The sequence below is a fragment of the Pelobates fuscus genome, chromosome 5 (assembly GCF_036172605.1).
Source record: "Pelobates fuscus isolate aPelFus1 chromosome 5, aPelFus1.pri, whole genome shotgun sequence".
NCBI classification, from domain to species: Eukaryota; Metazoa; Chordata; class Amphibia; order Anura; family Pelobatidae; genus Pelobates; species Pelobates fuscus.
The window spans coordinates 193067735-193092206 of record NC_086321.1 but is presented as its reverse complement, the minus strand read 5'-3'; the positions used below and the strand labels follow the sequence as shown (position 1 = coordinate 193092206).

At 45.0% G+C, this 24472-nt stretch overlaps 1 protein-coding gene across 1 annotated transcript in view; it reads left to right on the top strand.

Moving 5' to 3' along the window:
• RNF212B (ring finger protein 212B) overlaps positions 1-24472 on the top strand; it is a 75941-nt gene that overhangs the window by 41146 nt on the left and 10323 nt on the right. Inside the window, exons 9-11 of the mRNA XM_063457152.1 lie at positions 22363-22396; positions 22976-23079; positions 24352-24401. Coding sequence (XP_063313222.1) covers positions 22363-22396; positions 22976-23079; positions 24352-24401 — 188 coding nt within the window. The remainder of the gene's footprint in view (positions 1-22362; positions 22397-22975; positions 23080-24351; positions 24402-24472) is intronic.

Genomic DNA, 24472 nt, shown 5'->3' with positions numbered 1-24472 from the left:
AGGAAATGCAATAGGTCATAGGCTGGGTACACAAAATATGATAAGACTCGTAGTTAGCAAAAATCATGTGTCCGGATACAGTCAGGCATATCATAAGAACATGTTATAACCTATTGGGGAGAAATTAAACACTAGATAGGTTGTTTGAATAAAGAGAAGAACAGGGTAAGCCATGGGGTAAGGCATTTAACAGTTGCACAATCAGGTTCTGTGGCTGCTATCGGTGTGTAGCTGGTCTGATAGCTGAGGCACGTTTAACCGACTCCTGACATCGGGAAGCGTAGGGAATCTGCTAGGTAGTCCTTCAGGACCTTGAGCACACGTGGGTGCCAGTGAGGCCGAGTGGTCACAGGGGGTCCGTTTGTGGTCAGTGTCAGTGCCCTCCTCTCTGTCAGTGTGCCTGTCGTCGGGGTAGCAGTGCCGTGTCGTGGAGCTGAGATGTACCTCCTGCCCTGGTGCTGTAGGAGAGCTTGTGCCTTCATGCCACTAGCCTGGGTACCTTTGAGGTCCAGGGTCGTCCCCGTCGGGGTGGTGCGGTGGGCCTTGCATGGATCGGGTATGCTTCGGCGTCGTGGGTGTCTGGCAGCCCCCCGTGTGCGTTGCTGGTACTTGTGGGTCTGGGCCCGTAGTGCTCTCAGCCCGGGTGTGCGTCTCAATCGGGTTTTCGAGGTGTGGGACGTAGTTGCGCCCATGAGAGATTTCCCGGGCCCCCACTTGCTGCGAACCTGGTCCCCTGTGGGTGGGTCAGGAGTTGCCATAGCTGGCCGCATGAGAGCCTGCAGTTGAGCCCAGAAACGATCAAAGATGTCCTTGAGGGTGTCTCTTGTTTTGTGAAAAAGAAATGTACTGTATAAAATCCCAAAAGGACCAGAAAACAATGCTAGAACACCCAAATGTGTACCTCACATACACCAATCTTATATGTTAAAAAGGGGGAAATCTGTACTACACCAACAAGTGACAGTACAGATTAACCCCTTAAGGACCAAACTTCTGGAATAAAAGGGAATCATGACATGTCACACATGTCATGAGTCCTTAAGGGGTTAAAGGGGTAGCAAAGCAAATATCATGAAAAATACAACCTGTGTATAAAATAACACAATTGTTCCAGGAAATCTAAAATATATAGAGAAATCACACAATAGTGAAGTATGTACAGAAATGAGTAGTACAATCCGGGAGGTAGAGAACTTACAAGATCATACTGGAGATCTGCGCCTATCTCCCTTCCAAAGGGTATATAAATGTAGGAAAATGTCTCCTTCAGAGTGGATATGCGATGTGGTGCAGCAGCATATATTAGGACATCCAATCCTCAAAGGGAAATAGATATATAGAGCAGTATTGTAACAAAAAGAGAATTTATTGATACAAAATGCACTTACATCAATGAAAGGTAAAAACAGCTTTTCTCCACTAACAAGTGGTACCCAGGAGAAAGGAGTCCCTCTGTGGTAAAATGAACAACAAGAACAGGAAAAAGCCAAAGTCTCTAGCTGGTATCCAACGCGTTTCGTCTTGTAGACTTCTTCAGGGATATGTTATAATATTCACACAATCCTTTCCTTATATAAGGCTCCAAGGTGTTTAATTTTGCCGCGAAAGGGAGATCGTACTTCCGGGTTTCGTCTTTGCCGGTTGTTGATTGGCCGGACGGGATGACGTGTTCCGGCCGTCTGTGTAAAGGAAGGCTATTTCCGCGTACCACTATGAAACGCATGCCGTCCTATCACCTAAAAAAATGAAAGTGCTTCCGGGTTCCACCGTGGAACGCACGGCAATCTCGGCAACCAAAGGGTTGCAGAGAAAGAACGAGCGCCCAGGGCGGAACAGCAGGAGACTAGTAATACACATAGAGAGTGCATAAAATATGCTAAAAAACAAAAATAAATAAAAGATAAAATGGAATAATTCAAATAAAATAAAATAAAAACAAAAAACTAGGGTCAATACATAATAAATGGGCACACAAAAATATACGTGCTACAAATACACCAAAAAGGGGGGGGGGGATACATAATCAAAAAATTATAATAAAAAATAAATAAAAAATAATAATAATACTGAAAAATAATAATAATAATGCAAAAAAAGTAATAATAATAATGAATAAAATAATCTAAAACACTAAAACCTACCTGTGGGCAAGACTCAAGACCCAGAGACAGCGGTACAGGATGGCTATGAGAGAGGTGACAGCATGGCTCCGACCGGCCACTAGGCGCAGCCTGCAAGGAAACCCACTTCGTGACTCCAGGGCGGCCTTCAGGACGCAGCGGGGCCGACATCTGAAGCAAATCCATACTCGACCAAGGGTGAGTCGCCTAAATCCCTCACAGGGACTCATCCCGGGGTTACCATCACATCAACCATCCCGCCTGCATACAGCCCCTTCTGTGAGTCAACACGCCGGTGGGCTCGATCGGAGCTGCTCCTCTCCAACCCCACGGGTTAGGGATAGAATCACAAGGCCCCAAATGGCGGAAACCAGGAGACGGCAGAGGGTAAAGCACTCACCCTTTCCAAGCAAGTCCACCCAGTGGAAGGGCCCATCGACGCCAAGTTCCAGACCGCCCCAGATACCCAGAGCAGCAGGAGTGACCCTATCTAAGCGGCAGGGCCTGAACGACCGACTCCACACAGACCCGCACGATAGCTATGCTGTGAAGCACCATCGCGGGCAACAGCAGCACCAACGAGGCATCGGGTGAACCGGGACGTTAGCTCTCCTGACCGTGAGACCTCACACCATGCCCAAAGATACTGCAGGAACTCACGACCTCGAGGACAATCTTTATTATTATTAGTTTTGTTATTAGTTCTGTCTAATAAGTTTGTTCTCTCCATTGGCACTTGTTTATTTTACTTATAATGATTACCCCGCACTAACATGGTCATTGATTTTTTTTGTCCGAATCATTGCCAGTGATCCTATAACCAGCTATGTATTGCCGACTTAGCCCGTAGCTAGTTTAGCATGACCTAACAAACATGCACTTAACTCAGAACACGCTTAGCCACTCTAACATATTATGTTTTATGTGCGGCTAATACTAGCCTGACCCACACTACGGCTAACTTAATATGCCTAATGAGACCTCTCAAACTGCCCAGCGTAAATATGCTATGTATGTCTTACCATATTATTTACTCCTCCTTAGCCGTGCTAAGTGGATCTCATAGTACTTACCTATAATCTTATATCTAGAATGTACTTCTAGTCGCAATACCAAGCCTTAAACGTAAACCTCACATGTTACTCCATGGGTTTTCAGTGCTGGACATAGCCTGCATGTTCACGACCCACTACCTTGCCTTACACAGCTATTTGGATAAAGCGACTTACTTTAACATAAAATGAAGCAGCCCCGCATAGGAGAAAATGTAATGTTGTCTTTGTTCTACTTAATTACTCTAGTATGTTATGTACTATAAGCAAAGATTACTAGCCTGTTATTTTCGTAATTATGACTTCTCTCTGCATCATATACTAACTAGCTACTACTCCAGTGTGAGACATGTTGGTGATACCGGAGAAACTGACGGAAGCCAAGCACAGAGAGATGGACACAGGTTTCTTCAGGAAGGAAGAGATTCTTTATTGGATCACCGATCGGGCCTCAGAGGGACTAGCGTCACCAAAATACCACAAGTTCTGAGCCCCGGACAATAGTGCAGGCTCCTTATATAGGCATATAACTCCTCCCATATTAAGCTCCACCCGCACATTCTCTTAACCAATCAACACAAATAAGAATTAACTTCCTGTTTGACCGCATGGCTTGTCCAGCACAATGGAGGAGGGGAATACTATATCCTGTATTCTTGCACATGCTCCGTACACTACTGATCGTATCTTGCCTCGTGCAACCAACTGATCGATACGTCAGCATATGCACGTACACATGCCACGTGGTAATCTCGGCCTACTAAATTTATTTTTACCGAGATTCCACCACATTCCCCCCTTTGATGCCTCTTGATATTTTACAATTACTTGAGGCATCACATAACCTTAGTTTTGCTTACACCGCAAGTTACCTTGAACCAGACCAGACTTATCTTATGATGTGAATCTTTTAACACTCATCTTCCTGCATTGGTTCTCCTTGATCTAGAGCCTTATACTTATATATCGCCATTATCTGTGCAGCAGCCTTCCTCTCTGCTATACTTCCTATCAGGCTTTGCACAGACCTAACTACTAAGGGTATAAGACACGGTAGGAGTAGACACAACAGTAAAATCAGTAGGACTCCACCTACCACTGCCTTAAGCCCTCCAAACCACTCATACCAGCTACCAAACCAACTACTTGGATTGTACCCTTTCCATACCTGAGTAGGCACATGCGCTAGTTTAACCATATGGCTAGTAAGCTCAGCTATTGCTTGCCCTTCGTCATCTATTTGAAGACAGCAATTGCTTAGGTTAAACTTCCCACATACACCTCCCTCTACTGCCAAAAGGTAATCCAAGGCTAATCTATTCTGGTATACTGCTGTCCTCATCCTGGTATTATGTTTCACTAGGAGATTGAGCGCTTGTGATGTTTCATTAGTGATAATCTCAACCACCGCCTGTAATCTTATAATGCGGTTGAGCATATAAATAGGGGTTCTATAACCAAAGGTACCATCTTCTGCCCACGTGGCTGGCCCATAATAATCTATGATACGCTGGGGAGGCCATTCATCATCTTCCCAGGTGCCTATCTCTAAGGGTCCCCTTTTCTTCCTATGATTCACATCATACACTTTAACACCTAAAGTCTCACCTGTTTCAATCGGTAACAAGAAGAAGGATGGTTTGAGCATACCCAACACACATGCCCCTTCCCAGTCCTGTGGCAACTCCGAATAGGCTTTCTTACCACAGATCCAGTACAAATTTGCTGGGGCTTTCCAGGTAGATGTGATGGATAAATCAAACCACACATCCTTTAAATTGGCGTATCTAGCAAACGGGTTAGATGGTTCTGAGACATTTGAAGCCGACCACCAAGTTGTATTCTTTGTATCATCATCATAAGCTTTTTGCCCTAGACAAGTTAATTCTCCTACAGAAGTATTATACATTATTCCTTTCCTTGCTATGCAAACATAACCTATGATGGAGGTCTTTAATCTCCACTCAGATTTACCTCTAACACTCAAATGATAATCGGCTTGTGTAGATATTAGTTGGTCAACTGCCTCAGAACCGGACATTACCTCCTTTGCTTCCCAAGGCCATTGGTCTCCCATGTTAGTACCTCCACACACATAGCAGTTGGTAACATTAAGACTACCGGCAATACTTTCAGCTAGGTCAATGAACAGGTTTTTAGCGTTATGGGGGATCTTATTATCTATACTCATCTCTTCATAAAAGGAATGGTATACTTGATGAGTCTGGGAGGATACCGTATCAGTCTCTATTCCTATAAACAATAATGTCCCAGGATCTAAACCCGTCCCGTATATCTGAAACCCAAATAAATTTCCATACTTATCTAGGAACTTGTCGGGGTTATTAATAAGTATATGGACTGGGTTGCATTCCATAGACTTACAATAAGGGCTAGTCGGCAACTTAGTCACTATCATGTCTTTATCTACTGTCTGTCCCCAAGTCGCCCACCCCACACAAGACCAATATGGGCAAAAGTTATAGTCTTTATTTGGGCATCTAGGACTTACATACTTATTTTTACTACTGGGACAAATATATTTATCATTAGACCCATACGTCCTCTCCCATCTAAGATCCCCACATACATTCCACGGTTTTCTACCACTTGATATCGCCTTACATGCATCAAATAACAGAACACCCGAAGAATATACGGATTCTAACACCGTCTTATTAATTAGGGTCCCCTGAGGATCTCCATTCCTGAGAGTCAACCAAATTGTACGAGGTTGATACTCTGGACTGAAGCACTTAGGTTCTCCTACTCCTAAATGGCACACACTATAGTCTATATTTAAGTATCTACATCTTGATACCTCTCCTTTACATTCGTATTGTGAATGCCAAATTAGGGTTTGGGAAATATGGTTACCTGTTCTCGTAGTCTTAATGCATACCTCACAGCTAGGAGTGTCGGTACCTCTACCTTCCTGAATATAAAAACACATGTAAATAAACACAATCAAAAGCACATCTTTCGCCGTCATCCTCAGTCTTCGTCCGTGCGATGGAACCTCAGCTTCCAGGATGTGAGGGCTGCAGGGAATGGAGTTCTGCTCGTCTTCACAGGTGTCCCTTCGAGACTTTCCTGGCTTATACACTATGTGTTGGTAAGCGGACAGGCTTTATTATGGCCTTCTCACTCACACCTGTAACAATAAAATTTGTAATCCACAATAATTCCTCGTTACTCCGACTGAGTAGTGCGTTTCAACCGGATCTTGCAGGGATTCTCTGGATCTGCTGTAACTTGCCAAGAATCGACTGCTGCTGGTTTAACCCTGGAGTGATGTATCCACGGAGTTACTTCGGCTACTTTTATCGCTGTAGGGGTAGACAAAAGAACAACATAAGGACCTCTCCACTTGGGCCCTAACGGTACATTATTCCACTCTTTAATCCACACTTGGTCTCCTGGATGATAACTATGAACAGGGGGATAAATATTCACAGGTAATCTATCTTGTACCCATTTCTGTACCTCCTCCATAGTCTTACCCAACTCTACAACCTGCTGCCGGGTAATTCCTTCTCCCAACTGACTCAAATCCCCCCTTAAGTTACCAAGTACGGGAGGTGGTCGCCCATACATAATTTCAAAAGGAGAGAGGCCCATCCTTCTGGTAGGGGTACTGCGGATTCGCAATAGAGCTATGGGTAAGAGAACGTTCCACTTAAGTTGGGTTTCCTGACACATTTTAGCCAACTGGTTCTTAATAGTTCTATTCATTCTCTCTACCTTACCAGAACTCTGGGGTCTATATGCAGTATGAAGCCTCCACTTTATACCAAGCATATGAGTCAGTTGTTGTAGGCACTGGTGAACAAAAGCTGGACCATTGTCCGATCCTATAGAACAGGGTAGTCCATATCGGGGTATTATTTCTCGTAGCAGGAATCTTACAACTTCTCCTGCTTTCTCTGTACGAGTAGGACATGCTTCTACCCAGCCTGAATAGGTGCACACAATTACCAACAGGTAACGATGTCCACCCGATTTAGGCATTACTGTAAAGTCTATTTGTAGATCGGACATGGGGAGTCCCCCCATAAACTGGACTCCTGGTGGCTTTACTGGTCCTTGTCTTGCATTATTCTTAGCACACGTTACACATCTGCGTACAATGGCCTGAGTCAAGTTGGACAATCTTGGTATGTAGAAATGTTTCCTGAGAGATTCTTCAGTACTGTCTCTCCCAGAATGTGTCCCGTTGTGATAATTTTGGACAATTTCTACCGCTAGTGATGCTGGTATGACTATTCTTCCATCTTCTAGCTGATACCACTTGTTCTCCAAATACTTTCCCGGTTCAGTCTTTAACCACTCCTCTTCTTGAGCTGTATAAACTGGAGTCCATTGGGACAGTGGAGTTGGTATAAGAGCAGCTATATGCCCCACATACTCCTGTCTTCCTGATTCAGCAGCACGCTTAGCTGCACTATCTGCCATCCGATTTCCCTTGGTTACATCACCATCTCCTCTCAGATGCGCTCGACAATGTATGATACCGACTTCTTTCGGCTCCCACACTGCTTCCAATAGTTGTAGGATTTCGGCTGCGTATTTGATTTCTTTGCCTTCTGAATTCAGTAGTCCTCTTTCTTTATACAAAGCTCCGTGGGCATGAGTGGTTAAGAACGCATACTTAGAGTCCGTATAGATATTCACTCTTAAACCTTCAGCCAATTGTAACGCTCGTGTTAGTGCTATTAATTCTGCCTTTTGTGCTGATGTTCCTTTCGCCAGTGGCCGAGCTTCTATCACCTTGTCTATTGTTGTTACTGCATATCCTGCATAGCGGATCCCTTCTTTCACATAACTACTGCCGTCGGTATAATATTGAACATCGGGGTTCTGGATGGGAAAATCACGAAGATCTGGTCTACTTGAAAATACTTCATCCATTACTTCCAAACAATCATGTTGACTTTCAGTAGGTTGCGGCAAAAGGGTAGCTGGATTTAAGGTGTTTACAGTCTCTAAATGCACTCTTGGGTTTTCACACAACATTGCTTGATACTTGGTCATACGGCTGTTACTAAACCAATGATTTCCTTTGTAATCCAACAACGTCTGTACTGCATGTGGGACTCGTACATAAAGTTCTTGACCCAGAGTGAGTTTATCGGCTTCAGCTACTAGCAGGGCGGCTGCAGCTACGGCTCTTAGACAAGGTGGAAGTCCGCTGGCCACTGCATCCAGTTGCTTAGACATGTAGGCAACAGGTCTTTGCCATGATCCCAAGTACTGTGTCAATACTCCCACAGCCATTCTTCTTTGCTCGTGTACATATAAGTAGAATGGTCGTGTGTGATCAGGTAGACCTAATGCTGGGGCACTCATCAAAGCCTTCTTCACATCTTCAAATGCCGTTTGCTGTTCTTGGGTCCATAAGAAGGGGTCGTGCTCTGTACCTTTGATAGCTGCGTACAGAGGTTTTGCCAGTATCGCATAGCTGGGAATCCATATCCTACAGAAGCCTGCTGCCCCCAGGAATTCTCGCACTTGTCTTCTATTCTTGGGTATTGGTATTTGGCAGACAGCTTCTTTTCTCTCTGGCCCCATAATCCTTTGACCTTCAGAGATATGGAATCCCAGATACTTGACAGTTGGCAAACACAACTGAGCCTTCTTCCTGGACACCTTGTATCCTGCCTTCCAGAGAATATGTAGTAGATCGTGCGTTGCTTGCTGACATTTTTCTTTTGTAACTGCTGCTATCAACAAGTCATCTACATATTGTAACAATACACATTCTCCTGGGATAGACTCGAAATCCAGTAGATCTTGACTTAGAGCTGAACCAAATAGGGTAGGTGAATTTTTAAACCCTTGGGGCAGTCTTGTCCAAGTCATTTGGCGTTTTGAGCCCGTTACAGCGTTCTCCCATTGGAAAGCGAAAATACATTGACTTTCTGCGGCAATTCGGAGGCAAAAGAAGGCATCTTTGAGATCTAAGACTGTGAAGTAAGTAGCCCCGCCCGGAATTAAAGCAAGCAGGTTATATGGATTGGGTACAACTGGATGTATACTAACAACCGCATCATTGACTGCTCTCAAGTCCTGCACAGGTCGATACTCATCTGTACCGGGCTTTTGAACAGGCAGCAATGGGGTGTTCCAGGGGGAAGTACAGAATTTTAGGATACCATACCGTATGAACTTATCCAGATAGGATTGGATGTTCTTCTTAGCCTTCTGTGGGATGTGGTATTGTTTTAGGCTCACTGGATAAACCCCAAGTTTCAGTTCAATTTTTATAGGTGGAATATTGCGGGCCAGTCCTGGTGGGTTGTTCTCTGCCCAAACTCCTGGTATGTTAAACAATGTCTCATCACTCCTAGGGTTTTGGCTAGTCAACACTGTATAAAGTCGCCACTCTTCTTCCTTTGGTACGGATAAAGTCATAATACCTGAAGGTCCATTAAACTTTAAGGATGTTGTTCCATTTGGTAGGAACGTAATCTGCGCTTGTAATTTTGATAGCATATCACGTCCCAGCAATTGGACTGGACATTCAGGCATATAAAGGAATTGGTGTTTTACTACGTGGCCTCCCAATGTACAGAGTCGACTTTTAAGAACCGGTTTTTCAGCACTTCTTCCAGTTGCTCCTATCACAGTAATAGTCCTTCCAGATGGAGGAGCAACTAGATTAGTCACCACTGAATGTTCAGCACCAGTGTCGATCATGAACGCACTCCTTTTTCCCCCTATTGATACATCGACCATAGGCTCCGCTCGACCAAGGGGGATGGAGCCCGGTCGGTATCAATAGTCCTCCATGACCGTGTCAGCCAATCCTACAAAGTCCCTACCTTCTCTATCGCGGGACCTTTGCGCTGCTGGAATATACCTGTCTTCCCTAACACTTCCTCTGTTCCCATTACTCCCTCTATAACCATTACTCCCTCCGGGGCCTCCTCTACCTCTCGCTCTGCCTCTAAAGTTTCCGTAGCCTGCCCTGGGTTGGTCTCTCTCGTACTGCTCTCTTTGCGGACATTCGTTCCTCCAATGCCCTTCTTCCTTGCAATACGCGCATTGATCCCTACTCAAAGGCTCTCTACTCCATCTATTATTGCCTCTATCTGGGCCCCGTTTATCTACGCCTGCGATCGCTACCGCTAGCATATCAGCCTTTTTACGCATCTTGCGCTCTTCCTCTTTCTTACTTTCTGTATCCCTGTTCATATAGACCTTATTTGCTACCTCCATTAGTTGGGTGATGGACATACCTGCAAACCCTTCTAACTTTTGTAGCTTGCGCTTAATATCTCCGTATGCTTGGCTGACAAAGGCGGAGTTAACCATTCGGGAATTGTCTGCGTCTTCCGGATTAAAGGGGGTATACAAGCGGTATGCCTCCAATAATCGGTCATAAAAGACACTTCATCGCTTCATCGGGGCGCTTCATCGCTTTTCTGGATCACCTCAACTGTCTTCGACATGTTAATGGCTTTCTTTCCTCCTGCTTTCATGCCAGCAATTATAGCGTCTCTATAGGCTCTGAGTTGAACCATATCAGCACCATTTACGTTCCAATCGGGATCAGTGTTGGGATAATGTGTTGCGGCCCATGCTGCTGGATTAGCTTGGTTCAAAACACGGGCTCTATCCTCTAGTGCTTTTATGGCTGCTTGATTTATTCTTGTCCTTTCCTCATTGTTAAATAAAGTCATTAGTAACTGCTGGCAATCAGCCCATGTCGGATTATGCGTCTGTACTATTGAGGTGAACAGATCAGTCATAGCTTGTGGTTTCTCAGTATACGAGGAATTATGGGTCTTCCAGTTTAAAAGATCGGTTGTGGTAAATGGGACATATACGAAGACTGGGTCAGTGTGTGCCATTTGACCTGCGGCATCGATATAAGCTGACCCGGGATTCAGACGAAGAGGCATCTGATAGTGCTTTAATTGTTGGGCACCAGTCAACTGTCGGGTTTGGATGGGGCTACGTAGAGAGGCGTCAGTCATGGGTTCCGGTCGGGGAGAGATAGGGTATGGGGATGTGGGAGGTTGGTTTTGGGAAAAGGTCGTAAATAAAACACTTCGAGCCGAGCTAGATGAAGCTTGACCGGAAGTCTGAAGTGGCGCCAAATCAGGATATTCGTTTCTAATGGGGGTGGGTTCTGGTTCCGGAAGGGGAGATTTAGTACGAGGGGGGGTGGATCCTGTACTGGAGGAGGAAGCGGAAATGGATGGGGGTAATGAGGGGAGGGCTGCAGGACTTCCTGCGTTTGCGTCACTTCCTCTTAACGGAAAGTAAGGGGGCGGCAAAGGGATCTCGGACTCAGGGGGCGTGTCCAAAATGGGCCTAACACCAGTCCTAGTGGACGAACAAGTCCTAGCTACCATGAGGCGACACTGCTCCTCGTGGCATGTCTGGAGCCATTTTGGCGAGTCATTTACGGCCTGTCTCCAACAGTCAATATAAGGAAACTGGCCGTAAAGTTCAGGCCTACCTGATACAGCCACGTGTAAGCGCTGTACCAGAGTTAGATCCAAACTGCCACGTGGCGGCCATGCCGCAACCAAAGTAGGCCACTCCCTAGTGCACAAAGTAACTAAACGCACAGGAGACATCTTAACCCCAAAATCACAAGTTTTGAATCCCTTTTTAAAATTCTTCACCATACAACCTAAGGGATCCGGAATCGTTGACTGCGACGCACCCATACTTAACAATGGAACGTCGTCGACAACGAATACTATACACGCGTACTATTCAACAGTCACACCCGTTTCCTCTGGCAACAGCACCACGTGGTACGGTTACCAAGTGAAACGTACACAATAACAATAAACACTCAGGGAATTCCCGTACACACACAGCTGTTACACCAGTCACTATATAATCAATATTATGCCCTTTGGCGTAACTATACAGTCACCCACGCTATAATTCTCTATATACGAATTACCCGTCTATAACACACCCCAGTAACATCGTCTTTTACAAATAGCGGTTACAGTACGGTTAGCATAGGTCAAAGCACAAGTTAAGGTCACAATACAATTATTAGTGGTTATGGTGTTAAACATGCAATGGACAACAATGATTAGTACTTATATACAGTGTCAGTAAATATACAGGGTTATGGTACCGTGCACTATAATACAGCAACACACTATTAACACTCTCGCTAGACGGCTGAGCTCGCGCTATCTAACAAGATATACACTTTACTAAAACAATCGTTAACACATTTACAATTCCCAACTAAACGATTGGCCAGTACCTTGAATGGACTACCTAAAACTATATACACCCGTTTTGGTTAGCCACACTGCCCAATCACCACATATATAGCGAGCTAGAGAACCGAATTTACACAGGCGCCTCTTAGTCGCACTATCAAAAGTCTAGTGGGTTCCAAATTTACACGCCTTCCCACTTAGCCCAGATAGGATGAGAACTAGCGAACCGAATTTACACAGGCGCCGCTTAGTCTCCCGGTCCCTCCGACCTAGCGAACGTAATATACACCCTAGAACGCTAGTCTAGACAAGACACCGGTGTCCGGCTAGGGCTATTTACACCAGGACCCCGCCTGACTAACCAAATCAAACGGTCTGACTAAAGAGCGTTCGATCGAGCGGTGCGCCTTCGCTCCTTCCCTCCGACAGAGGGGGCAGATACACAGATTCAAACCCCTTTGGGCCTACCGCACAATCGGTATACCCCTAGTGGGTCCTGCCGTCTAAAACAGCAGTTGTCTTACCTCCTCGTTCCTGAACCTGAGTTCACACTCATCGACGGGGACACCCCAGCACTTCTCACGTAGAGGCCGATGATCTCCTGGACAACAGACCAGTGGCGCCGAGACGAAGGGAGGTCCACGCAGAAGTTCAGGGGTGCAGCCGTAGAGAACGTGGGCAAAGATAGACCGTCTCACGCCTCTGCCTCTCAGCTACCGTTGAACGATGAGTTTCCCGGCCAATGCACCAAATGATACCGGAGAAACTGACGGAAGCCAAGCACAGAGAGATGGACACAGGTTTCTTCAGGAAGGAAGAGATTCTTTATTGGATCACCGATCGGGACTCAGAGGGACTAGCGTCACCAAAATACCACAAGTTCTGAGCCCCGGACAATAGTGCAGGCTCCTTATATAGGCATATAACTCCTCCCATATTAAGCTCCACCCGCACATTCTCTTAACCAATCAACACAAATAAGAATTAACTTCCTGTTTGACCGCATGGCTTGTCCAGCACAATGGAGGAGGGGAATACTATATCCTGTATTCTTGCACATGCTCCGTACACTACTGATCGTATCTTGCCTCGTGCAACCAACTGATCGATACGTCAGCATATGCACGTACACATGCCACGTGGTAATCTCGGCCTACTAAATTTATTTTTACCGAGATTCCACCACATTGGTACATTAGCACTACACCGGTGTAGCTGATCTAGCACTGTTTAGCAACAATTATTTTTATTTTATTAACCAAGCCTGTATCGTTATGTTTACATGTCTTTTTGAAAAAATAACAAAAAATATGGCAGTCTTTCTTAAGAGTGTATTGCACACCATCTTGCTATCATTAACTTGTGTTACCCCGCAATGCCTCTTCTTTCTATTCTGTACCCCATAACGCATATGCCATAATAAAAGAAAGATTGACAAAAAAAAAAAAAATTATCTAAAACACTAAAAATGTCTCAAAAGAATCATTTAGACCGAAATATGAATTCTGACTAAAGAAGCCCTCCTAAATCAATATCCTGGTTGAGGCCTGTGTTTAGAGTTTTTAATGTATGAATCCAAAAAGCTTCTTTTTTAGCTAAGTCATTAATTTTACTTCCTCCTCTCCAATTTTTAGTGACCTGATCTATTCCAATGGCGATAAACGTCGACCATTGAAACATACTACAAGAGTTACAATGCTGGGGGACACTGTGTTCCACCTTATGTGTCCTGATGTTATTAAAATGTTCACGAAGCTGAGTATGTAGAGTTCTGGTAGTCCGTCCTACATACTGGGCACCACATCCACATTGCAAAAGATAAATTACATATGTGGATGTGCAGTGTACACATTTCTTTATATTATGTTTGATTAGTGTAAGATCCTGTAAAAGATGATGTCCTTCTTTTTTGGTGGGTACATGTGGAACATGCCACACACTTATGAAAACCTGGAGTTTTTTGTGACTGAAGAAAATTTAAAGGAACACTATAGTCACCTAAATTACTTTAGCTAAATAAAGCAGTTTTAGTGTATAGATCATTCCCCTGCAATTTCACTGCTCAATTTTCTGCCATTTAGAAGTTAAATCACTTTGTTTATGTTTATGCAGCCCTAGCCACACCTCCCCTGGCTATGATTGACAGAGCATGCATGAAAAAAAAACTGGTTTCACTTTCAAACAGATGTAATTTACCTTAAATAATTGTATCTCAATCTCTAAATTGAACTTTCATCACATACAGGAGGCTCTTGCAGGGTCTAGCAAGCTATTAACATAGCAGGGGATAAGAAAATCTTAATTAAACAGAACTTGCAATAAAAAAGCCTAAATAGGGTTCTCTTTACAGGAAGTGTTTATGGAAGGCTGTGCAAGTCACATGCAGGGAGGTGTGACTAGGGTTCATAAACAAAGGGATTTAACTCCTAAATGGCAGAGGATTGAGAAGTGAGGCTGCAGGGGCATGTTCTATACACCAAAACTGCTTCATTAAGCTAAAGTTGTTCAGGTGACTATAGTGTCCCTTTAATGTTGGGCTTTTTGGCAATTCTGGTAAAAGGCTAGGTGCCAATTTATTTTTTAGGTTATCTGCTTTTCTGTATATGACTACAGGTTTTTCTGGAATCTTATCTCCCAAGATATCATCTTTTTTCAAAATGGCCCAATGTCTTTTTATGATTTTTTTCTATTTTCTTGGCCTCAGAACTGTACTTTGTGATAAAGGCAAACTCCATATGTCCACCAGTAGTTTGCTTTTTACATCCCATATTTTTATTTTTGTTTTTATTTTTATCTTTATCTTTATCCGTTAGGAATTCTGTACGTTCTCTATTTCTTATTTTTATAATATCTTTTTCTATTTGTTCCGCATTATAACCTTTTATAACCTTGTTTTGTCATTGGGGCCTGGCACATCAGACTGTTGCAGCTGCTGGTCGGATGTTGGTTAGTAAGGTTGGATCGCCATCTTGGGGACTGTAACCCTCGTTTAGCTTGTGGGGGCCGGAGGATCAACTGAGAGGTAGGAGGTTTAGCTTGGTCAGTGTGGCGGGGACCGGGATATCCCCCACCGGTCCAGGGGGGGGGGAGGAGAGTATTGGTTGCATGCCGCTTGGAGTAGCGAGCAGAAAGCGGCCGTCCTCCCGCTTCGCCAACTCCGGTAGGCCCCAACCTGCAGTAGCGGTTCCCGGGTGCTCCGGGTGTCCGTTTTGGTATCCCCAGGTAGGTGCTGGTTTCCCCAGTCTGCCGGGCTCCTTCTAGAAAGCTTTCCGGCTCTCCTACCCGAGTTATCGTCGAGTGTATCGGCCGCGCCACAGGAGCTCCTGCAATGCACGTCCTGCTTAGGTGCTGGTCAGGCTCCACCCCCATATCCTATACTTTTAAGCTATGTCCATGTACCAAGTGTTGTAGGTTTCAATATCATGCACAGTGATTATATTCAGGAGCATTATATGATGAATAATTGCATTGACAGTGATTCTTCTCCGCCCCCCCAATAGATTATGGGACAGAATAGAAAGGATGCTAAATAGGGCCTGCCTTTCTAGATGTAGAAGGTTTGATGTAGGTCTGCTAAGCAAGATCATAAACCTGCTTTCAAGCTTATAAGTCTCAGGATGAAGGCAAAGCACTGGGACGTCCCTAAACTGAACTTTCTGATGAGGTTATTTGTTTACGTGGACTGATTTCTTTTTTTTTTTTTTTTAAATCTGTTTATTTAAGATAGGGAAAGAGAGAGGTTTACAGGAAGGATCGGCTCGCAGGCCATCGAAGAATACAATTACACCACGATGGTGCCGAGGAAGCGTGGTTCAAGATTGGTTGTATCAAGAGTAACATTGCATCTATTAGAGTTGAATTACAGTACAACTTTTCATGTTTACATTTAACTTTAGGTAGAAGCATAGTAAGATTTAAATAGGTTTCTGAATACGCTGATCGAGGGGTGTCAAGCACCTGGACCTACATATTCCTTGGTGGTTACAAAACAACACTGTACATTGTGCCAGTACCAGGCTGGGCGGCAGTTTGGGTATAATGATGAGGCGTTGCACATGTGCCGAAGGGAGTATTAAGTGGGTAGGTAAGTGTGTATGCCTACGTTCTCGGTTGGGACAATATAGCCGGTTATCCCTTGAGCGAGTACCCATGTCTCTCGGCTCAAGGTGTCCGAAGTGATGTTGCTATCCTGTGTTCCCATTACATTATTTTGTTGTCGATTATTTCAGTACGATTATGTATTGTGAGATAGGAAAGTAGAAGGGTAGAGATAGGGTGAGTTAGGGTGGCCATCGTAGTGGGCCCTCCCCCCAGCTCCCCGGAGCGCACCCCGCGCCCATGTCGGCGCCATGGACTCGGTAAAAGTGAGGGACCTTTGAATGGGTATTGTGTTCTAAGCCCCATGGGGTGTGTGCGTGTGGGTCAGGTCGTCGGTACAATGTTGATTCTGCCAGTCCTGGACGGTGCCCCTATTGCTGTGGAGGTCCTGTCACCCATATAGTCAGTGGTGTGGAGTGTTAATTGTCGTTTGGGTCACAGTCTTCCCCCTCTTACAGGAGGTCTATCGCCTAGTAGCTTGGTATGCGAACCACGGCCGCCACCTTTCCGCGTGCCTGGTTCCCCTACCCGCCAGGGACGCCTGTAGTGCCTCCGCCAGTTGTATGTCTCCGATCCTGTGTAGCCATTCCTCAACCGTGGGGACCTCAGTCCGCTTCCAGTACGCAGGTATGAGGGCTTTAGCTGCGTTCAGTAGGTGACGTAGGATGGACTTCTTATAGCCAGAGATAGACCGAGTGGTGATATGTAGGAGGGCCAGTTCCCTGGACCATTCCGTGTCGTCTCCCAGCATCGTTTTGATTTCAGATTTGATACTGGTCCAATATGGGGTGATGAGTCGACAGTCCCACCAGATGTGCACGATCGTGCCCCTCTCCTCTTGACATCTCCAGCATGTGGGGGGTGTCGTCGGGAATATCCTGTGTAATGCTACTGGTGTTCTATACCACATGGATATTAACTTATAGTTGACTTCCTGATAATGGGAGCTGGAGGAACTCTTGTATTGCCAGAGGAGTGCCGTGTCCCACTGTGGTTGCGAGATCGGGCTCTCCAGTTGTTGTTCCCATAGTCTCCTGAACGTGTTATTTGATGTGGTGCTTCCTACCAGCAGGTGTTGATAGAGTAGTGATACTGCCTTGCCAAGCGTGTCTCCCCGGTGACATAGGTCTTCAAACCACGTAAGATCCCTGTGAAGGCGTTCCTTATGCGGGAGAGACCCATAATAGTGTGTCAGTTGTAAATAGCGAAGAGATGCCATAGGCGAATTAGGTCTATCGGCCAGTAATGTGCGGAGGGGCCGGACAGTGCCCCCATGGAGGACCGTTCTAATCGGGACGTAGTCTTGTTCTTCCAGGAATATCCAGGCCTTGGCTGGGATGCCACCAGCTAGGTTTGAGTTGGGAACTATTGGGAGAAGGGGACTAGGGATCGGGGACACGTGCGTAGTTTTGCGCAGCGAGTCCCACGCCTTCAAAGTCTGTGTCGTCGGAGTCTCTATTCCTTCCCCAGTGCGACTACCTGTTCCTCCTTGCCATACTGTTGCTTTAAGTGTGGCAGGTGATTCCCCATTGTTCAGAGTAACCCATTGTTTCGGAGAGTCAGCTACATGCCACTCTAGAATTCGTTGCAGAGTGGCGGCTTGATGATAGCGTTTGAAGTCCGGGAGTGCCAGGCCACCTCTAAGTCTAGGTAGGCAGAGAGTGTCGTAGCGAATTCTAGATCTCTCCCCTCTCCAGACGTACCGGATAACTGTGGATTTTAAGGTGGAAAAGAAATTATTCGGTGGCGTCAGGGGTATTGTCTGGAACAGGTAGAGAAGTCTCGGGAGCACATTCATCTTTAGCACTGCGACTCTTCCGTGCCAGGTGACGTGTGGGTACGCCCATTTGTCCAAATCTGAGATAACCCTTCGCAGGATAGTGGCAAAATTGTGGCGATAAAGCTCCTGGGGGTTCGTGGTGATCCATATGCCAAGATATTTCATCCTCTCCGTGCACCAACGAAATGGGAAGATAGTTCCCAGTTCCTCGTATTCTTCCGGTCGAAAAGTCAGATTAAGCACTTCACATTTGGAAAGGTTAAGTTTGAAACCCGAGATCTTCCCAAATTTTTCGAATTCTAGAAGTAAGCAGGGCAACGTGACTCGTGGACGAGAGACAAAAAAAAGAAGGTCATCCGCATATGCGGCCACCTTATGTTCTGTCCCCATCCAGGTATATCCCGAGATGTCCGGGTGGTGGCGGATCGCGTGCAGCAGTGGTTCCAGGGTCATTGCAAATAGGAGCGGTGACAGGGGGCATCCCTGTCTAGTCCCGTTCCGAATTTCGAAGCTGGAAGTTAGGGCCCCGTTCACTCGGACAGCAGCATGCGGTTTATCGTATATGGCTGTGATCCACGCCATCATATTGTGTCCCAATCCCATGGCCCGTAGGGTTTCCATCATGTACGACCAGTTGACACGGTCGAAAGCCTTTTCGGCGTCCGTGGAAAGAAGTAGGATTTTATCCCGTGTCTCCCGTGCTGGACGGAGAATAGGCGCAGCGTACTATCTCGTGCCTCCCTCCCCGGGATAAATCCCGTCTGGTCTGCGTGGATCAGGTTCGGCAGTACCCGTTGCAATCTAGTGGCCAAGATCTTTGTAAGCAGTTTTGTATCCACATTCAGCAGGGATATAGGTCGATAGCTGCCACATTGCTCTGGGTCTTTTCCCGGTTTGAGGAGGACCGTGATAGTAGCAGCCAGAGATTCCGCTCCAAAGCGTCTCCCATCCGTGACGGTGTTAACAGCAGTAGTCAGCCGAGGCAGGAGTATTGAGGAGAAGAGCTTGTAATACCCTACAGAAAATCCGTCGGGGCCCGGTGCTTTGCCTGTTTTGGTGGTCTTCAGGGCTGCGGCCATTTCTTCGGTGCTAATTGGTTTGTCCAGCATATTCGCCGCTTCTGGAGACACTCGTCTGTCTACGTTGTCGTGTAGGTAGTCTTGAATGAGCGTGGTGGGTTGGCCTCCCAATGTTGTGTTGTCAGGGCCCGGGATGTTGTAGAGGGCGCCATAGTAACGTCGGAATTCGTTGGCTATGTCCTCGGGGAATTGGGACATTTTTCCGGACTGTAAACGGATTTTATGTATCCGTGTGCGAGGGGTGTCTCCTTTCAGGATGCGGGCGAGATATTTGCCGCCTTTGTTGGCGTGGATGTAGAAGAAATTCTTGGAATGTTGTAGCGAGCGGTGGTATCGTTTCGTAAGGAGCTCCTTCAGGCGGCGTCGGGCTTCCGTCAGGTCCTGTCGAATCGAGGCTAGTGGAGTTTGTTTATGTTGAAGTTCTAGCCTCGAGATGGTTTTATATACATCCGTCATTTCCTGCATGGTCGCCTTGCGTCGGCGGGAGGCTATTTTTATAAGGATGCCACGTATGGTACTCTTGTGTGCCTCCCAAAGTGTGATTGAGAGGTATCCGTCACGTCGTTTTCCTGGAAGTAAAGGTCAAGGGCCTGTTTGATCTCAGTTTCCACCGCAGGGTCCTGGAGTAAGGTTTCATTCAAACGCCAGGTCCACTGTGCCGGTTTGAACAGCGGGGAGTCCAGCTCCACCGTAACCAGGCCGTGGTCTGACCATGTGGCGGGGACGATCTCGGCCGACCTCAGTCGTGGCAATCCTTCCTGTTGAAGCAGGATGTAATCGATCCGCGCATAGCGACTGTGGAGCGCAGAGTAGTGGGTGTAGTCCTTGACATCTGGGTTGAGTGCTCTCACGTGGACTGATTTCTAAACACATTTTTTTGTTTAAATACAGATTACTATGATTAATATTGCTGTTGAGCTCAATAATTCTGAGCTTTCTCCAAAAAGGGGCATTAGGATAGAAAAGAGGGACAGGGATTTTAGCTCAAAACTGTCTTTTATAAATAGGAAGACTTGGGAGGTATGTACATAGGTTCTAGTCACAGTATGAAGAGTATCTCTTTTCAGGAAAAATTGCCTTTATTAGGGTGATCAGACACAGGTATACGATTGGGTAGAAGGGAATGGTTCTATACAGATGCAGTTATGTTTTTGGTTCCCTGTAGTCTGTTTGGTAGGCAGGAGTAAATATTTAATATAGAGAGACCACATAATAAAGACAGACACACTTGTTAATCGTTTTAATGGGCTTGGCCGTGATGTTTATTTAAAGTTAAGCTGCATACTAATCATATCGTTTTCAATAACCAGTTCACCAATATAACATTATAACATCGTTGTAATAACGTTAGCTTAATGAAGCAGTTTTTGTGTATAGATTATGCCCCTGAAATTTCACTGCTCAATTCTCTGCCATTTAGGAGTTAAATCACTTTTGTTTCTGTTTATGCAGCCATTTCCGCACCTCGCTTGGCTGTGACTGACACAGCCTGCATGGACACAAATGATTTCATGATTTCTCTTGCGCTGTAAATTGAACTTTCATTACATACAGGATGCTGCTGCAGGGTCTACCAAGCTATAAATAGAGCTGGCGATAAGAAATTCTAAAATCAACAATATTTGCAATAAAGGAAGTGTAAACAGATAACTCTGTTTGAATATATAGGGCGTGATGCCCTGTCATACTAGACTCTTTTGAAGATTTCAGTGTGTTTTGCAAATATTTCCTTTTCTTCTTGAAGATAACAGTATTGTTGCGAGTTAAATTTAAGAGTGTGTGTTTGTGGCGAAACCAACCTCGCCACTGTGCACTGGAGAAGCCTGCTTGCCCGCCTCTTGCCTTCTGACTATGGCCCGGGAAGATGTGGCCCTTTAATTACAAGTTTTGGGCATAATGGATTTTTGGTGTGCTGCTGCTGGCCCTTTAACTCCCAGAGAAAGGGTTTGTACTTTGGAATGCCGTCGAAGTGCCGAAGTAGTCGAAGTGGCCGCCATTCGAAAAACGAATACGTGGCAGCGGCCATCTTGGTTCCTTCCATGCGGTCAGCGGTATGTGTAGCCAAATTCATGGAACTGAAATAGACTACACAGTTCCGCGAACACCGCTAAGCCTTACCTTCTCCCACGGTGATTTTGCAGCCGCAGAGACTAAGTCCCGTTCGAAGATTCGAACGCTCGTTCGAATGGGACTTAGTCATTTTTCAGCCTGAAATAGACCGACCGCACAGCCCAAATCTATGGAACTGTTTTGGGCATGAAAATGTGCTTGCGGTCGGTCCTAAAGGACTTCCATATAACTTTTTAACCCCTGAACCGATTGCCCTGATTTTTGAGTATGTGTTTATTTCCCGAATGCTGATTATGAAAATGTATGTTTTATGTTTGTGACATGTATATTTTAGAAGTTATAAATATTGTGTAAAAACTGTATTCCTCTGCCTGTGATAATGAGATAACCCATTGTGTTCAGTAATCATATCACAGGCAGAGGGGAGGATTTTGTGTGGGAGTGTCTGTGTGTATTGTACGGATTGATTGGTTGTTCTGTAATACCCTGTGGGCTGTACTGTGGTTGTGGATTGGGAATAAAAGAGACTGTATGTGCCAGGACAGTCAGATTCTGCTTAACCCTCAAAACGAAGTGTCGTCTCGTTATTGGGGGAATTGGATTGTATGCTGACTGCCAGGAGTGTAAACCTTTCGTATGGTTTTTCCTGTTCAGCTGTTTCCAGGATTCGTGTAGTTTGCAGTTCGGGAGATTGGTGCTTACAGTAGCTGCCTGTGCATCTGGAAAGGGGAAATGGTTTTTAACCTCTTATGTGGAAAACTAGTCCGTGTTATTCTACCAGAAAATTCTGAACAGTCAGAATACTTTCTGAATGCACTGTATTTATTCATACGTAAATTTGTTTAACACAACAGCACAACACAGAATTAATATAGTATACTTTTAAAAGGCTGGAATGCCATTAGTAAGTTGTACAGTCACATACACTCATTCTTATTTATCACATTTGTTTCATAGAATCTCCAATGTCTGTACAGAGTGTGCACTATTGGTAAGTAAAATGTGATCCAATAGGAAGAAAGTTTTGTGTACATTATTTTGCAGGAATACTCCTAACCCCAAAATCACTACTGCTCACAAGTTGCCAGCAGAACCCAGGTAAGATGTGTTTGACAAAATACTCTAGGACTCTCTGCTTTTAGTAATGGGGGAGTTGAGCAGCATCCAACAGCCCACAGTTCAGAAGTCAAAACCTTCAAAACAGTTTTACTACTTACATTGGGGGATGCCATAGCACTCTTTGCAGCATAACCACTACAGCGAACTGCAGCTATTATGTTCCTTTAAACATTGGGTGAATTTATCAATATAATAATCTAAAAAGTGACCAGCATCAAAAGTTTATAATTTTGGGTAAATAGTTATTTGAGATGTGTATCAATCCAATGATCCAGATCTTGGCCGCTGTTTCATGTATGCTGCTGTCTGACTAACAGCACAGCGGTCACAGTGCCAGGCAACTATTCTAGGCCTGAAGTATCACAGGAGTGCAGTAACATGTTGGCAAGGATTTGGGAAATCCCAATAGCTGTAAAAATATCAGTCTGAAATTTACCTCCTCTTTCCACAGTGCACCTTCTACAGTGAATTATCCTTTCTTGGGAGAAGAGCCAAATGTGTCTAGAGAACAAATGCAAACTTCGTCTAACAGTAATACTCCCCGAATATATTCAGGTAAAATAATATATTCAGGAAATAAATATTGTAACGGATCACCTGGCACCCCGACTGAGTACCTCCGTTAAAGGATGCTCCTAGCGCTTCCTGAGGACTCCAAGCACTCTGGCAGACACCACAATCACCGTATCGGAGAAGCATATGAATCTTCTCAAGCCTCTGAATGCTGTAGACAGTTGAATAGGAACCATACGAATAGGTTTGCACTCCTAGCAGTCAAACTGGAACAGCATACAATAAATCCTCCCCCAATAATGAGACGACACTTCACTTTGAGGGTTAAACAGGAACTTTGGACTGGCTCATCCAGCCTGGCTTTTATTTCCATCTCACACATACAGGCCACACCCAGGGGGAGGCATAAAATGACCAATAGTGTCACGGGTGCAACCCACACATCCCCTCCCCTTAGTGTGACACATAATCCCATTATGCATACAGTTTAAAATATACTTTTTACACAACTTTCATAAATCTAAAACCATACATCACATTCACATAAAAATACATATCCACAATCAATCCATTCAGGGGAACAACATAAAAATGGCATGGATCAGACCAGGGGTTCAAAAGTTAGTAAAGTATCTTTTAAAACCCCTAGCTTTCCAGCTCAGACCGGTTTTTACAGAGCCTTCTCTGTGCTGGAGAAGTAATCCAATTATCTCCAACACAGAGACAGACTCCATTAACCACATGGTTACAGAAAGACATAAAACACTTTAAAATACAGAAAGTTACTTTTTATCCATAACACACAGACATTTCACATATCCCCAGATAGCTGGGATCTGAGCGCACAAAACTACCGAATAGCGCGCAGATCCTATTCACACAGTACAATTGCCATGGAGCTAAAGTCTTTCCCATAGTCTTTCATTATATGAATAGGCTCCATGGTATAGCTATCTGGGTTAACACATTCACATAAAGTCTGGTCCATAGTCCAAAGGCAAGAGGCGGGCAAGCAGCCCCCTCCAAGGACACGTGGCGAGGTCGGTTTCGCCACAAATATAAATATGCCCTTGAATGCATGTGAAAAACATGCCCTTTACATAGCAGATGCAGAGGAAGACTTTACAAACTTCCAAAGGCTTGGCACCAGAAGAAAAAAATAAAAAATCATACTCCTAGTGTAGGCGGGCCATACATGGTTGAAAGCATCTGGTTGTACAAATGAAAAGGAAGTTAATTGACTTGTGTTAAGACTGAATTACCATGCAAAATTGCATTGGGAGCGTCAATGTTACTTAATTTATTGTCTTGCAGAATCCAACAACACTCCAGCTAGCAATGCTGGCCGCCTCAGGTCTCTCCAGGTATGTAGTGCTTACTAGCTGCATAAGTAGGTAGACAGGGCATTAGATTAGATGGCATTGTTACAGGTATT